General features: G+C 39.3%; 1 protein-coding gene across 1 annotated transcript in view; it reads left to right on the forward strand.

Moving 5' to 3' along the window:
• Nucleotides 1-10,829, forward strand: part of LOC139835659 (uncharacterized) — a 35,392-nt gene extending 24,563 nt beyond the window's left edge. The window contains exons 4-6 of the mRNA XM_071825517.1: nt 9,939-10,154; nt 10,649-10,717; nt 10,812-10,829. Of these exons, the coding sequence (XP_071681618.1) occupies nt 9,939-10,154; nt 10,649-10,717; nt 10,812-10,829 (303 nt within the window). The remainder of the gene's footprint in view (nt 1-9,938; nt 10,155-10,648; nt 10,718-10,811) is intronic.
• The last annotated feature ends 4,310 nt before the right edge of the window (nt 10,830-15,139 follow it).

Below are 15,139 nucleotides of genomic sequence, written 5' to 3' on the forward strand. Positions count from 1 at the left end.
AGATTGTTGGAAGGCACCCGAGGATTCGGTTAGCCATGGCTTGTGTAAGCATAGGTTGGGAGGAGTGTCATCCATAAATAAAAACTAAAGTACATGTGTAAACAAAAGAGAAGAGGGATGATCTACCTTGCTGGTAGAGATAACGTCCTTCATGGGAGCCGCTCTTTGAAAGTCTGCTTGGCAAGGGGGTTAGAGTGCCCACTACCATTCGTTGACAACAACAAACACCTCTCAAAATTTTACTTTTATGCTCTCTATATGATTTGAAAACTTAAAAAGCTCTAGCACATGATTTAATCTCTGCTTCCCTCTGCGAAGGGCCTTTCTTTTACTTTATGTTGAGTCAGTTTACCTACTTCCTTCCATCTTAGAAGCAAACACTTGTGTCAACTGTGCATTGATTCTTACATACTTGCTTATTTGCACTCATCATATTACTCTGTGTTGACAATTATCCATGAGATATGCATGTTGAAAGTTGAAAGCAACTGCTGAAACTTATATCTTCCTTTGTGTTGCTTCGATGCCTTTACTTTGAATTTATTGCTTTATGAGTTAACTCTTATGCAAGACTTTTTGATGCTTGTCTTGAAAGTACTATTCATGAAAAGTTTTGCTACATGTTATCTATTTGTTAGCAACTATAGATCATTGCCTTGAGTCACTTCATTCATCTCATATGCTTTATAATAGTATGATCAAGGGTATGTAAGTAGCATGTCACTACAGAAATTATTCTTTTTATCGTTTACCTACTCGAGGACGAGTAGGAACTAAGCTTGGGGATGCTGATACGTCTCCAACGTATCCATAATTCCTGATGTTCCATGCTTGTTTTATGACAATACCTACATGTTTTGCTCACACTCTATAATGTTTTTATGCGTTTTCCGGAACTAACCTATTAACAAGATGCCACAGTGCCAGTTCCTGTTTTCTGTTGTTTTTGGTTCCAGAAAGGCTGTCCGGGCAATATTCTCGGAATTCGACGAAACAAAGACCCAACATCTTATTTTTCCCGGAACCTTCCAGAAAGTCAAAGAGGGACCAGAGGGGAGCCCTGGGGGCCCCACACGTGTGGTCGGCGCGTCCCAAGGGGGGGCGCGCCGCCCTACTGTGGGGAGGCCCCGTGGCCCCTCCGACTCCGTCTCTTCGCCTATATAAGCCCTTTCGACCTAAAAACTCGAGACCAATTGACGAAACTCCAGAAAGACTCCAGGGGCGCCGCCACCATCGCGAAACTCCAATTCGAGGGACAGAAGTCTCTGTTCCGGCACCCTGCCGGGACGGGGAAGTGCCCCCGGAAGCCATCTCCATCAACGCCATCGCCTCCATCATGCTCCGTGAGTAGTTCCCCCATGGACTACGGGTTCTAGCTGTAGCTAGTTGGTATTCTCTCCCCCATGTACTTCAATACAATGATCTCATGAGCTCCCTTACATGATTGAGATTCATCTGATGTAATCGGTGTTGTGTTTGTTGGGATCCGATGGATTGTTACATTATGATTAGTCTATCTATAAAGTTTGTGAAGTTATTGTTGCTGCAATCTTGTTATGCTTAATGCTTGTCACTAGGGCCCGAGTGGCATGATCTTAGATTTAAGCTCTATACTTATTGCTTAGATTGTATCTACAAGTTGTATGCACATGTCTATGTCCGGAACCAAAGGCCCCAAAGTGACAGAAATTGGGACAACTGGAGGGGAAGGCATAGGTATGAGGATCACATGTTTTCACCAAGTGTTAATGCTTTGCTCCGGTGCTCTATTAAAAGGAGTACCTTAATAGCCAGTAGATTCCCTTGAGGCCCGGCTGCCACCGGCTGGTAGGACAAAAGATGTTATGCAAGTTTCTCATTGCGAGCACGTATGACTATATATGGAAAACATGCCTACATAATTAATAATCTTGATGTTCTGTCTTAATGCTATTTCAATCCTATCAATTGCCCAACTGTAATTTGCTCACCCAACACTTGTTATTGGAGAGTTACCACCAGTGTAGATAGCTGGGAACCCCGGTCCATCTCTCATCATCATATACTCGTTCTACATGTCATTGGAAGTAGTATCAACTATTTTCTGGTGCCATTGCCACTGTGTTACTATTACTGCTGTTGTGTTACTGTTACTATTGCTCTCATATTACTGCTGCTTTCACATCACCCCTGTTACTAGTGCTTTTCCAGGTGCAGCTGAATTGACAACTCAGTTGTTAAGGCTTATAAGTATTCTTTACCTCCCCTTGTGTCGAATCAATAAATTTGGGTTTTACTTCCCTCGAAGACTGTTGCGATCCCCTATACTTGTGGGTTATCAGGGTCTTGTACAGCATGAAGTCCAGATGTGCTACATAGTGGTTCATCTCCGTGTGCGGTGGCATGGTCATTGGTCTTCCCATGGGGTCATGTCTTGGGTAGTAGATGAAGCGAGTGTTATTGATCTTGTTCTCGTTTTGTCCACACAGACGGGCAATTGCTTCTTGCATAGCTCTGACTATTCCTTCCTTCCAAGTGTTTCCCGTTACCGAAAACCAGATGGTGTCCCATATTGGGGCTCCTAGCTTTCCTCTCAGATCTGTAGTAACTTCCCACCGAGGTTGTCCTCCCGACTGATTATTGAGTGGTACTCCGAAGAACTTGGGATACGGGCGTCCTAGATATTCAACTAGCTGCTTCAAATCCTTCTCGAACATTAGGTTGCCTTCGTGGCCAAGCTGATAAGACTTGCAGGTGTACTCCATATGTGAGCAATTAGGATGAGTAAGTTAGAGAAGTGGTCAAGTGTGCAAAATTTTATGTAGGATTACCAGAAAAAGTAGAGCATGGGTTTCTCCTTTGAAAAGATCTCAAGGATAAGAGTGAGAATAAGTTTTCATAAATATTCACTTCATTGGTTTTTGAAACTAAGTTTTTCAGATGTCCATTCTAACTAGGGCCTCCTAAGGTCAAACAATGGCTCTGATACCAACTTGTCAACACCCGGATTTTTAAGTCCAGATGCCTGTTATGCCATACATCGCAATCCCAGGAATATTGTTGTTGCGAGACATAACAGTTGATAGCATAAGTCATCATTCATTACAAACCATAATCGTCTTACAAATATAGATCACATGATCCAAAATTACACAAATAGTTGATCTATTGATCAATGAACATATTACATTGCGGAAGAGTAGAAGTAGTGGACTATCTAATCCACAGGCCAACGCTTGACGTCAGGAGATTCCTAGTTGTCGTAGACGTCATGGTGGCCGTCGTCTTGATATTGCTGTTCTTCTTCATAGTCTGGCCATTGTAATAGCCAGGGACACAGCCGTTAGTACTTTAAAGTACTCGCAAACTAATACTAGTGTAAGTACTAACAAGTTTAGTAATGGGGTGCTAAGCTCTAGGTTTATTTGCATAAGGCCAATTTTAGTTCACAAGCATTTCATAAAAGACTCTTCAATTGCTAACTAACTCAAGTGGGATCATTAGTGTCACTCCCACAACTCAGTTGTGATTCAAGTCAAGTCACCAATCAAAATCATCAATCCTTTTCAAGAAAACAACTGACAACTGGTACAGTATGGCCTTTCCAACCGTCCGTAACCGTGGTCACGGCTATTCGAATAGATTTACACTCTGCAGAGGTTGCACACTTGTGCCACAACATTTGATTACATCCGTCAGGGATAACCCTGAATCATCGTAACTCAGTACGCGGATCATCAACCATAACCTTTCATTTACATACCCTAGTATAGGTACCTCTCCCCATGAGCTTGGCCTCCCAGTGAAGACAAACCGTCAGCCTGGGAACTGCACAGGGCTTGGGCCATACATTCACCTCATTTCACATCATTTCACTTGCAACGGAGGCAGCCTCGGCATAACCCCTATGATGCTTGTTTAGAGGGAACCCATACTAAGGTGCATAAAATTCTAGTTAAGCCCTACCCATAATCAGGTATTGTGGGGGTACTAAATAATTGGAAAGGTATCGCATCCAAACCCAACCATCAGTTTTGGTAAAGTTCACCAAGTCATATTCACCTTCAAAATCTTTTAATAGAATGACTCATCATTCCAAGGTTTTCAATGTCATTTCAAATCACAAGTTCCCATCTAGAGTAGTCAAAGCTTATTTAGCACTAGCCACTAGTCATAAGGATGCTATCTAGCTTAAAAAGCTTTGTAGGCTAAGTTGGATACTCTTGTCTACTTAGCTAACTAGACCAAGTAAATCATGAATCAAAAAGTAAACTTTGATAAAAAAAAACTTGTAAGGTAAAAACTTGGGATGGGCTCATTGCACATAAAGTAAAAGTAATGGTGCCTTGCTCAAGGAGAGCTTTGCACTTGCAAGAATATTAGCTTGCCTTGGTTGGTGTACTGATCAAAGTGGTCTTCCTCTTCCTAGTGGTAGACCTCCTCCTCCTGGTACTCCTCTGTGCTAGCGTCTAAAAACGGATACGAGGTAACAATCACCAAACAAGCTTAAGGGCTAGACTAAGCACACACAAGGTTCACACAAACTAATATATCATCACCACATTACTAGCATGTTGGTTGACCTTGTTTTCTTCTTAAGGAAAAATAATTTCCTCTCATTACAAATATTGATTTAGGGTTTCTCTCTAAGTCTTTAAGGAAATAATTTCCTCTCATTGAATCTTGTTAAGATTTAATTTCCTCAAATAAGTAATGTATGAACCCATGTTGACCAAGGTCAACCATTCATAATCATCATTTGGGAAAATGATTTAAATGAGGTAGAGTACCTCATACAATTTAACACTACCATACTTGTGATTTAACATCACCAAATAATTCTATATGAGACTAATTAGACCAAGGTCACAACCTCATATGAAGTTACTTGGGACAAGATTTAAATGCGAGCAAGCCTCTCATATGATTTACAAATAGTTTTGGAGAATATCATTTGACTAGAAATAGCCATAGAGCCCTTTATTTAAACTAGGCCATGATCACACAAAGTGTAGCGACCTCAGCTTTTTAAGGTGCCGATCTCTGTGCGTATCTGTGCTAGTCCCTGGATCAATCGCTAGCACACACAGTACAAGATGTAATACCAAGAAACAAGGGTCTTTATTACATCGTATGATCCATAATTTACATAAAGGATTACAAATTGCATAGCACAAGGCTAGCATATCATCAGAGCTTCACAACGAATAAACATAGATAGCATGGAGTCCTTCTTCTTCATGTGCCACAGGCGAGCATGTTGAGGATAGACTCATAACCCTAACCATCGTAACTCACTCGTCTTTCAAAACATCTGCAACATGAAAATTTGCAGCCACGAATGGTCAATACATTTGAATTGTATTGGAAAGATGACACTATGGTGGACTCAAATGGCATCCTACACCTACGTGCACATCTGGCAGGTAGAGCTCAAGTTCATTTTGCATAAAGCCAATTTTTCCCTATCATTTATCAAAACATTTTCTTTCAATCTAATTAGCAGTAACATTGGTAAAACCCCAATGTACCAAATTAGCAGTAGCATTGGTAAAGCCCCAATGTACCTTCCTACCCTTGTTCACCCATTCAAATTTTATTTAAGAAATTGGGATGAGGAGATCTTCGAACAAAGACTTGTCAGTTCGCTCAAGTTGTCCATAACCGGGGACACGGCTAAGTACTTAGATTTACACTCTCGAGAGGTTGTACACCTTTACCCACATGGCCAGGTCAATCCTTCTACCTCGATGCACATTTTGCTCAAAGGACAGGTGCAGACCGTGGCCGAGACCTTCTGTGTGTAATCGCCCGAACCATTCCCTAAGGGCCACGTTACACCTACAGTATCCCTCTACCACCACCTGGCCCCTAGGATCCGGGTTCATACAACATACTTTGTCAAGCCAGAGCCATAGTAGCATGTGGTTGTACGTGAAGCTAATGAGCAAGATTTGTCTACAATTTCTTTAAGCCTGGGTGACTTTCCGCAAGTGTGCACTAGCACCAGGGTCTTGCCCCCTGATACAGCCACCCTCTCCATAACTCCACCATTCACCCAGGTAATTCATTAAACTTAGTTGTTTTTCCTTAACCTCTATCAAAACCTTTTTCCATGGCATAGTAGGTAACAACTAAATTTAATGGCGGCTAAGGGAGTCTAGGAGTGGTGTAGCTAAACTACTATGATTTAATAGCAAGCAAAAAGCATAAACCCTAGACATGTCTACTATAAAAACACTACGGTGCAAGAATTAAAACTGGGACTTTTGGTGTGTGCCACTTGCCTTTTTGGTAGTTGAAGAACGTTCACTTCTCTTAATCAAAACACATGGCTCTCCGCACAAACTATAAGATAAGAAATAGCACAACATAAACACACCATTCATAGCAACATAATCAAACAAGACAACAATCAGACATCGCTCTATGGTACTAAGGTGTGGCATGAGGTTTGGCTTGCAAGGTATGGCTTTGGGAGATGGAATGGATGAGTCAAATACTTGGAAAGGAAATATATCACTCTAGATACATTTGGTATAGATCAATTTTACTAAGTCAAATACTTATAAAGAAAAGAGTATCCAAGTCAAATGCATAGGAGGAAAAGATTGACAGGCATATGGTCATGGGTTGTTTGCTACATAAGAATGGATAATTGGAATGATCCATGTGATAGAATCTGTGGTGACCCGGCATACCACTGCATGGTGTAGTATGCAAGTCTGATATAACACCAATGAAACACCGTTCCACTAGTATTATATCGCTCAGAGTGGTACAACAGAAACATATGCGGGTCCAAGGCATGTCTATAGAATTACAACATTGACTCTGTTACATAAGATCATCACAGCCTCCTACTTTACAATGAGGTAAAATTGCAAATAACTCCAGAAGAACGACTCGTAGTCTAATCCTAACACGAACTCTATTTGTAGAGTATTTAACTAGCTACAGAGGCTATGAATAGATTCTAGCTAAATAGGAGCTAAGTTTAGGAAACTAGTTCCTTTCTATTGCTAAGCTAGGTTTTATCCTTGTTGGATGTGGTGTTTGATTCTTCTGTCAGGTTCATGTCCCTTGAAGTAATTGTTGATTCCTCGGTCTTCGAGTTGCAGTGTAGATCTTCCTTCGATGCCTCCATATCAAAGCAGGGGATTTAAGAGTGGGATGAGTACGAGCGTACTCAACAAGTTCATTATAGGAAAGAGGTGTTTAATGCACTAGCTACGGCATTAGACCAGAAAGTCTAATACCAATGCAGGTTTTCATAACAATTTCTTCAAAAGGTTGCTTTTATTCAGAAGAACTATGTCCGTCAGCCTTCACCGGTTTACTAGAACTTCATGGAGTTCCTTTCCGGCCGCGTTCGCAGTTCCAAATCCCGGAACAGGGAGTGACAGGTCACGATTCATTACACTCTGCAAAGGTGTGTTACTTTACCCATAAGAGATCTTAACCTTGGTGCCAACCGAGTCTAGTTCTCGTCCACACTTCCTTTGGTGTGAGGCCCGGTATAAGGTCTAGCCAATCATGTTCCTCCGCTACCTCGAACACCCACCCTTTGTTGCATGCCCCGACCCTGGGTCCACGCTGGTCCCATTATTCCCGTAGATTTCAGGGTGGACCCCGACCACGACGTCAATGCAGGGCTCTACCATACATTCCTACGCCGGTAGCTGCAACCCATCATAGACCGCAATACCGTGGGGACTTAGGACTCCCCAGCCTCACCGCTTGCTCCTTCGGGCGAGAAGTGTACTACGGACAATGCCGTGGGGACTTAGGACTCCCCAGCCTCACCGCTTGCCCCCTTGGATTACAAGTGTACTACGGTAAAGCGCATCCGTTGATGAACGAGAGGTGGAAACACTTTTGACTATTCCGTCCCACTCCGGATCTTATGGTTAACACGGGTATTACGGCACAAGAATCACAGGACGACATTTGTTGTTTAATCCTAGATGGATATAAACCCTTGCAATGGAACCTCCACCATATCAACACAATCCATGGTTCCATTGCCCACCACATAGTCATATTCATAGTTATGAAAATAGTGGTTTTGGTTTTTATGCAATAGTGATAATCATAGTACTTTGCAAGTAATTTGATAAAGATACTCAAATGACATGAGCAAGTGATGAACTTGCCTTTCTTGACTGCAAGATTATGCAGGCAAGGTCTTCGATACGCAATAACTCCAAATTCTGAAATAGCATCATCGTCATGTAAGGACGATGTTTAAAAGATTGGCAAGGATGCAATAATGCATAAGTATGAGATGCAATCGCTCTAAACGTGACCTAACCCCGATGATTTAGGATCAGTGAGTTGTAATGATTGATTCAGGGTGTGTTGCACTTTTAGAGTGATTCCACAAACAAGGTTCTTATTATGGTTTTGTTGTCTTATAATCATAAACAAGTGGTGTAATGCAAAGTAACAATCATACACATCAAAGGATAGGAGTTGTATAATAAGTAAATAGCAGTTGTCAATTTTAAGTCCTGTAGTGCATGGTTCATGATTATTTATTATATATGTCAAAAGAATAACTTTTGAAGAACATGTTCTTTAACAAAGAACAAGTATGATAATTAGGTTTGTGGGGTTCTATGGTCTTCTATGGTTCCAATTGATTTCTAGAGTATGGATTAGATGGATCACAACAAAGTTGGATTCATCAACACAAAGGGCTTGTAAGGTTGAGTTAAGCCTGGCATTCTAAGCAATTATTCAGACAAGATTGTTGTCAAGGTTGGTTTATCTTGCTAGTGATAGCTGGCTAGGGTTTATAGGTCCTTATAAGCAGGGTTGAGGATGATTCTTTATTTGCTTCAAAAGAATAACTTTTGAAGAACATACTTCTTAAATAATAAGAAGTATATCAATTAGGGTTGAGGTGGTTTAGGTTGTACTGTTGGTTCTATTAAGTAAGGAATAATTGGCTCTTGAATAGGATGGTTGATAAGTATCTTACACTAGTAGGGTTTAGTGGAACAGGGTTATGTAATGTGAAATAGTAGGTATGGTTGCTATTAGGGTTCATCACAATGGTGTGATACTAAATAGGGATAAACAAGGATGATGGCTTTGGTAATAGGATCTAGGGTTTACACTTGGTTGACCATACTGGATTATTTAGGTCTGATAATGATGAACACATGGGATACCCATATATTAGTGATTGGTCTTCTACATTTTATGTGGCCAAGACAGGTATTTATTTGCTACTAGGGTTCTATGCTTTGAAAGAATGTACCATGATCACATGTTCTAACCTAGGGTTTAGGTTAGAAGCAATTTAGGGTTCACATGTAATAATGGAACTAGGGTTCCTAATTAATTTAGGGTTTTAGGAGTCACATGAAATGATAGGGTTATAATATCATTCCGTGTGGAATTTAGGGTTTGCTATTTACCATATAGTTCTATGATTAATAACTTCATTTTTTAAGTTGAAGTTATTAGTAACTTGAAAATAAAAATAATATTGAATTTGACATTTTATTATTTTTAATGAATTTAATAATTAAGGTAATTATTAATTAGGGTTTAAATCTCTCTAATAATGATTTAACAAAATAACAAAATAAAGAAATTTAGTTTTAATGTTTTCTTTATTTAGTTACTGGTTTTTATTTAATTTGGGCAGTTTTCCTAATTTCTGAATTTTAATTATATTAAGAATTAATGGAAAATGCTTAATTAACAAGTATTAAATAATTGAATTTTTATTAAAAATAAAAATTTCATATTATATTTTTATTGGATAGATTTTTCTTTTCTAAGAATTTTGATGTATCATTTATATTTTTCTGAGCTATATTGAATTTTATATGAATTTGCAAAGTTGCAGTAATTATTGAATTCAAATTTAAAAGGAAATAACTAAACACACCCGGCTAATGTACCCACAGAGGCACTGACCAGTGGGTCCTGGAGCACGTCAGCTACCACGTTGGCTGCGACGTGGCAACCATGGCCACCACCGGCGGCCAGTCAAGGACGGCGCCGGTGAAGGCGGTCTCCCGCGGGGCTATGCGTGGGCTTGTTGGAAAGAGGGCACCGAGGCGAACCCAATGGTGGCGGCGCCGCTCCCTAATGGTCATCGGAACCTCGCCGGCGATGATGAAATATGGCGGCAGATGGTGGTCGACGGTGACAAGGTTGTACGGTTCGATCTAAGGCTCGATATGATGCTCACAAGATGCGCAATCTCACCTTGATGATTTTCTGTTGGTTGATGTGGTCAATCGAGGACGGAAGCGACGAGGAGGTCGCCATTTCCCTCGCAGTACTGCGAAAGGGAACGGCCAAATTTCCGCTCCTCCAAGCTCCCCTTAACGCGTGATTGCGCCTGGTGAATGAGAACGTCAGGGCGCTCCTCATGAGCTCAACGGCGGCTCCAGGGGTGGCCAGAATCGATGTGGCGATGTGGTCTCCGGCGAGCTAGGGTTTTGGTGTTTTGGTCGATTGAGACAGAAAGAGGGGAAATTGAGGGCTTCTCCTCCATTTATACGCCCTCCGGCGTGTGCTGGTGGTCAAAAAAAACGGCGGCGACCGCGGGACGTGGCTCTGGCCATCGCGGTGTCTCCCTCCCGTGCGTCGAGCGGAGCAGAGATGAAGACGACGATGCCACTTCGTATTTATCCATGTGAAGAGGTACGGGCCGGTGTTGGGCTGTGATTTTGAGCTGGGCATTGGGCTGCTTGGTGGGCTACACGGCCAGGTAAGGTTTTTCTCCTCTTTTCTTTTTCTGCTTTTAATTTTCTGTTTTGTATTTGCCCATTTGAATTCATATTTGAATTCTGTTATTTTTGCAGGTGTCTCAATTATGTTAATTCCATTTGGATGTTGTGAAATGACTATTACACCCATAATCCATTTGAAACAAGTATTTTATAAAGCAATATATTACATACTTGTGTTTTATTCAAAATAGCAAATGAGCATGAATTTATATCCTCATTTTATTTTTATGTTTTTCTTGTGGATCAATCTATTTGAAATATTAGAGTTGGTAAGTCCAGCTCTAGGTATTTTAGAGTTTATCATTAGGACTTGTTATCTTATTTAAGAAGTTGGTTGTTCACATATGATTTTATGTGAGCATCAATCTGTTAGGGTTTTATGATGTCTCTTTCAACCCCCTTATTAAAGATAATATTATCATTATATTTGAAAGGATCTAAGTAGATATTAGTTCCATCATGATTGATCTTGGTTACACAGATAAATGGTTGAGCACTACTTATGTGGTTTTAATTATGGGGCTTAGCATTAGGTGGCTCTTATGTTTTATAAATGAAGCATAGGATTTAATTAATGAACCATTAGGGTTCTAGTCATATTCTCCTCATGACACATGGTTTGAATCTCAAATAAGGTTTAGGTTTTTAGTTATGATCACCCAAGTGATGCATAAACTAGGGTTGAGGTTTAATTCTAGGTTGTGGATGTAATGACACCATTTTGCATGTGCTAAAGTTAATCTCCCCTAACCATGACAAGGTGATGGCTTCATTAACATTTTATGTTCTCCTTTAGTTACTAAGATATTGAGAATTGGTTTTATCCTCTACCAATTAACTTCTATTACTATCCTCAATTTATCATTAAAGTATCTAAAGTTGTGATAGTTCTTTTTATAGTTAACTTTGGTCATATGGATAGATGGTTTCTCACTATATTAAGTATGGAGTTTGATTCTAAGGTTTTCTTGTGGTTCTTAAGTGAAGAATAGGTGGAATGTAAATGTGGTAGAATTCTACTTATGATCACCAAGTGGTTCACAAGTTAAGGTTGGGATATAAGCATATGGTTGCTTACTAGTGATCTCCCTATAATTTCATGTGGGGATGAGATCTACTTATCCTAGTAGGGTTTAGCTTATCCTCACATACATCATGAGCATGATCATGGATTAGACATGATCAACTTGTTCTTAATATCTCTACCTCAAGTTCTTAGGGTTTATGATCATCACTCAATTTATAATGATCAAGGTTTGGCTTCCTAATGATCTCTCATTAAATGGTGTTCTCACTTCCATGGTCAAACATTGTCTTGATCAGCTTAGGGTATAATATTTCTAATTTACCTTCTTGAGTGGGACTATTATGATTGCCTCTAAAGTTTATATCCCAGGAGAATGCCTGAGATAATTACTTATGATTCTTCTCAAGGAATGATGATATAATCATCCTGATGATTGGTTAATTATCTCCCTAAGGTTCAAGTGTTGCTTCAACTACTTATGTGTAACTCCATAGCTTGATCCCTCTCATAAAAGAATAGTTATTCTAGGGTTTATGGTGTACTCCTAATATTTATTTAAGTAGCTAAGTTAAAAATTCAATGGTCTAACTTAGTTGGATTAGTTTGCTCCTTACTTTATCAGTTCATGGATATCATCTTATTCCATGGGATATTAGGTTACCTCACCACTCCAAAGGAAATGGTTTACAACCTAATATTTAGTTCAATGATTGTCCTTGAGTATTAAATAGGTAAAGCTAAGAGTGGTATGAATGGTCTCACTCCTTTGGGAAGGACTTTAATACTAACCTGAGGTTAGGCTCTATAGAGATTGATGTGATCATCAATGTCTATGTTAAATATAAATGGTTTATCTCTCTAGGAATTGTCTTGGATAATATCCTAGGGTTTCTCTTGAAGATAATGTTTTGAATACTTGGATGTATATCCAAGGTTTAGCTCAAGGTTTGTTATTGCTTCTCTAATAATTATAGTAGAACTCTCACCTCTCTAGGTTTGATGTATATTAATATGGAATAGAGAAGGATATTTATTTCTAGAACTGATCTCCATATCATGTTTCCAAGAATGAAGTAAAATGAATATCATGAGGTTCATGGTAGGGTCAAGGATTAGTTTAAGACCTGGAAAAGATTAGTCAAGAATGGTTTCTCCATTTTATTGTTTACTTGATTTGCAATTGAACAGATGTTCTTATGTTATGGCAATGATTACCATATTAGGATCTGTTATAAGATCAAGCAATGGATCATTGATTGAAGTGTTGTTGTGTTAGATTTAATTCCATTTGATCTAACCCCTTAGATCAAATCATCTCTACCCAAAACAAAGTTTTAGCAAAGTCACATTGAGGTTTATAGCGCTTGACTTGATGAGCTACTTCAATTCCACCAAGGTCAAGTGAAACTTCAGTTACTGTGACTGTTTTACTTTGAAGCGCGAAATTTTCCCAGATTTTCTATGCATGAATGCAATGCACACATCTGTTTCTTCTATTTTTGTAACCCCAATACCTGGGATATTACAGTCTCTACCCCTTAAACTAAACTTCGTCCTCGAAGTTTGAACTTTCTCACGTTTCGGAGTGTGGATCTGACTTGTATAGACTAAAACTTTTCTCGCACTCCCTGGTGATCTCACTGGATATAATTGAATATATCCCTTGTCCAGATTCTTCCTGGAATCCATTAGGGTTTGTCTCTGAGCATTAGTTTCTTACTCCAGTTCTATGATTTTCTTCTTGGAATCTAATAATACCTGTCTCTGAGCCATGGCTTCTAACTTTCATTATTTGATTTCTTTTAACTCTATATGCTTGTTCCCTTTCTCATTGAAGAATCAATGATGGGACTTCTTCTGGTGCTACTAGCCTTAACTGAAGACTAATTGGATAACATTCTCCTATTTGATAAAATAGGTCTTTTGTTTTTCCCTTACTACCAAAACTGCAATAATGGTACTTGGTAAGGTACTTACTATGGAATTGATCATGGTGGTTTATTCCTCTAAGAATGGGTTAGACTCATTTAGTCCATCCAATCATGGTTTATAGTTGATACCTATAACTATTTTGTGTTCTTTAGGTTCCATGAAAGGAATCATTTTATTAGTCTTTGATATTGTCAATCTTCTTCATTCTTTGGCCATCTTGGCTTTATTGGTCTACGGTATTTCCTTCGTCCACTTCATTAAACTTAGCTTACTTGAGCTTCCGTACTTCTGAGTAAATATTACTCACTTTCTCAAGTTATAGTCCACTTCTTACTTCCTCGAGGTATGATCCTCGGCTTCTGGTCTGACATCCTTCCGGAAGTAGTGTTCAACAATCTTATGAAAATAAGATCGAACTTCCTCTCATTTCAGACCTTCTTCTTCTATCTTGCTCAAAATATTGAGTTATTGTACATACATCTCCATCTTTACTCTACCCCTTTGAGTTTTGTTATGGTCTTCAATTTCTTTCCTTCCAACCATTGGATTAATGGTTAGAATATTGGTTTAGGTGTAGCTTATGGTTTGTATTTCTTCTAAGGTCTCATGAAGAATGTTTGTGGTATATCCACTCAGTTGTGGACATCCAATGTGAATCCTTCGACTGAATGGTTATAGATCATAGTTATTTGGCTGACAAAATTTTATTTGTTCTCAACTTCTTGGTACAATTAATCCAATGGTGGACTACTTGATACCAATTGTAGATATTTGTTATCTAAAAATGGATTCTATTATAGGTTCTCATCAACTGGACGAAACATCCTCTACTTTATCTCGCAGTATTGGTACTATACCAATTGTGGTCTTCTGATATCAACTATGGCCTTCTTATATCTGCTATGGTTTCATAGGTCATCTTCCTTCCTTCAGGGTTTATTGTTGCAAGAAAACCACTAGCTGACACTATGAATATAGTATCCGAAGTGATTTCCCATGCATTCCCTCTTCCATGATGACTAGAGATCTGCTTGAGCTTCACCATAATCATCATATTTCTCACCTTCATGCTTCTTCTGTACTAAAGTACTCCTTTGTTGAGGTAAGCATGAGTTTCTGATTGTACTTCTTTCAGAGTATTGTGGTTACTTCCCACAACTTTACTTCATTTCTCCGATGAACCTTCATCTTGTCTTCGGAATCTTCCTGCACTGCCGCTTCCTCACACGAATACTATTACCCTCTAGATCTATAGCATCAAGTAAGGACTTGATATTGCAACATGCATTTGCATATCAAAGTCAAACTTCATGTATGGATCTAGTCAAACAATGAAAATCCAATAAAATCCAAGAAGATTCAGCTTTGTGCATATAATACACACCATCATAAGCCTGAATATAATAGTTGAGTAAGACATCTCTAAACATCAGGCTCTGAT

The sequence above is a fragment of the Lolium perenne genome, chromosome 2, assembly GCF_019359855.2.
Source record: "Lolium perenne isolate Kyuss_39 chromosome 2, Kyuss_2.0, whole genome shotgun sequence".
In the NCBI taxonomy this organism is placed as follows: Eukaryota; Viridiplantae; Streptophyta; class Magnoliopsida; order Poales; family Poaceae; genus Lolium; species Lolium perenne.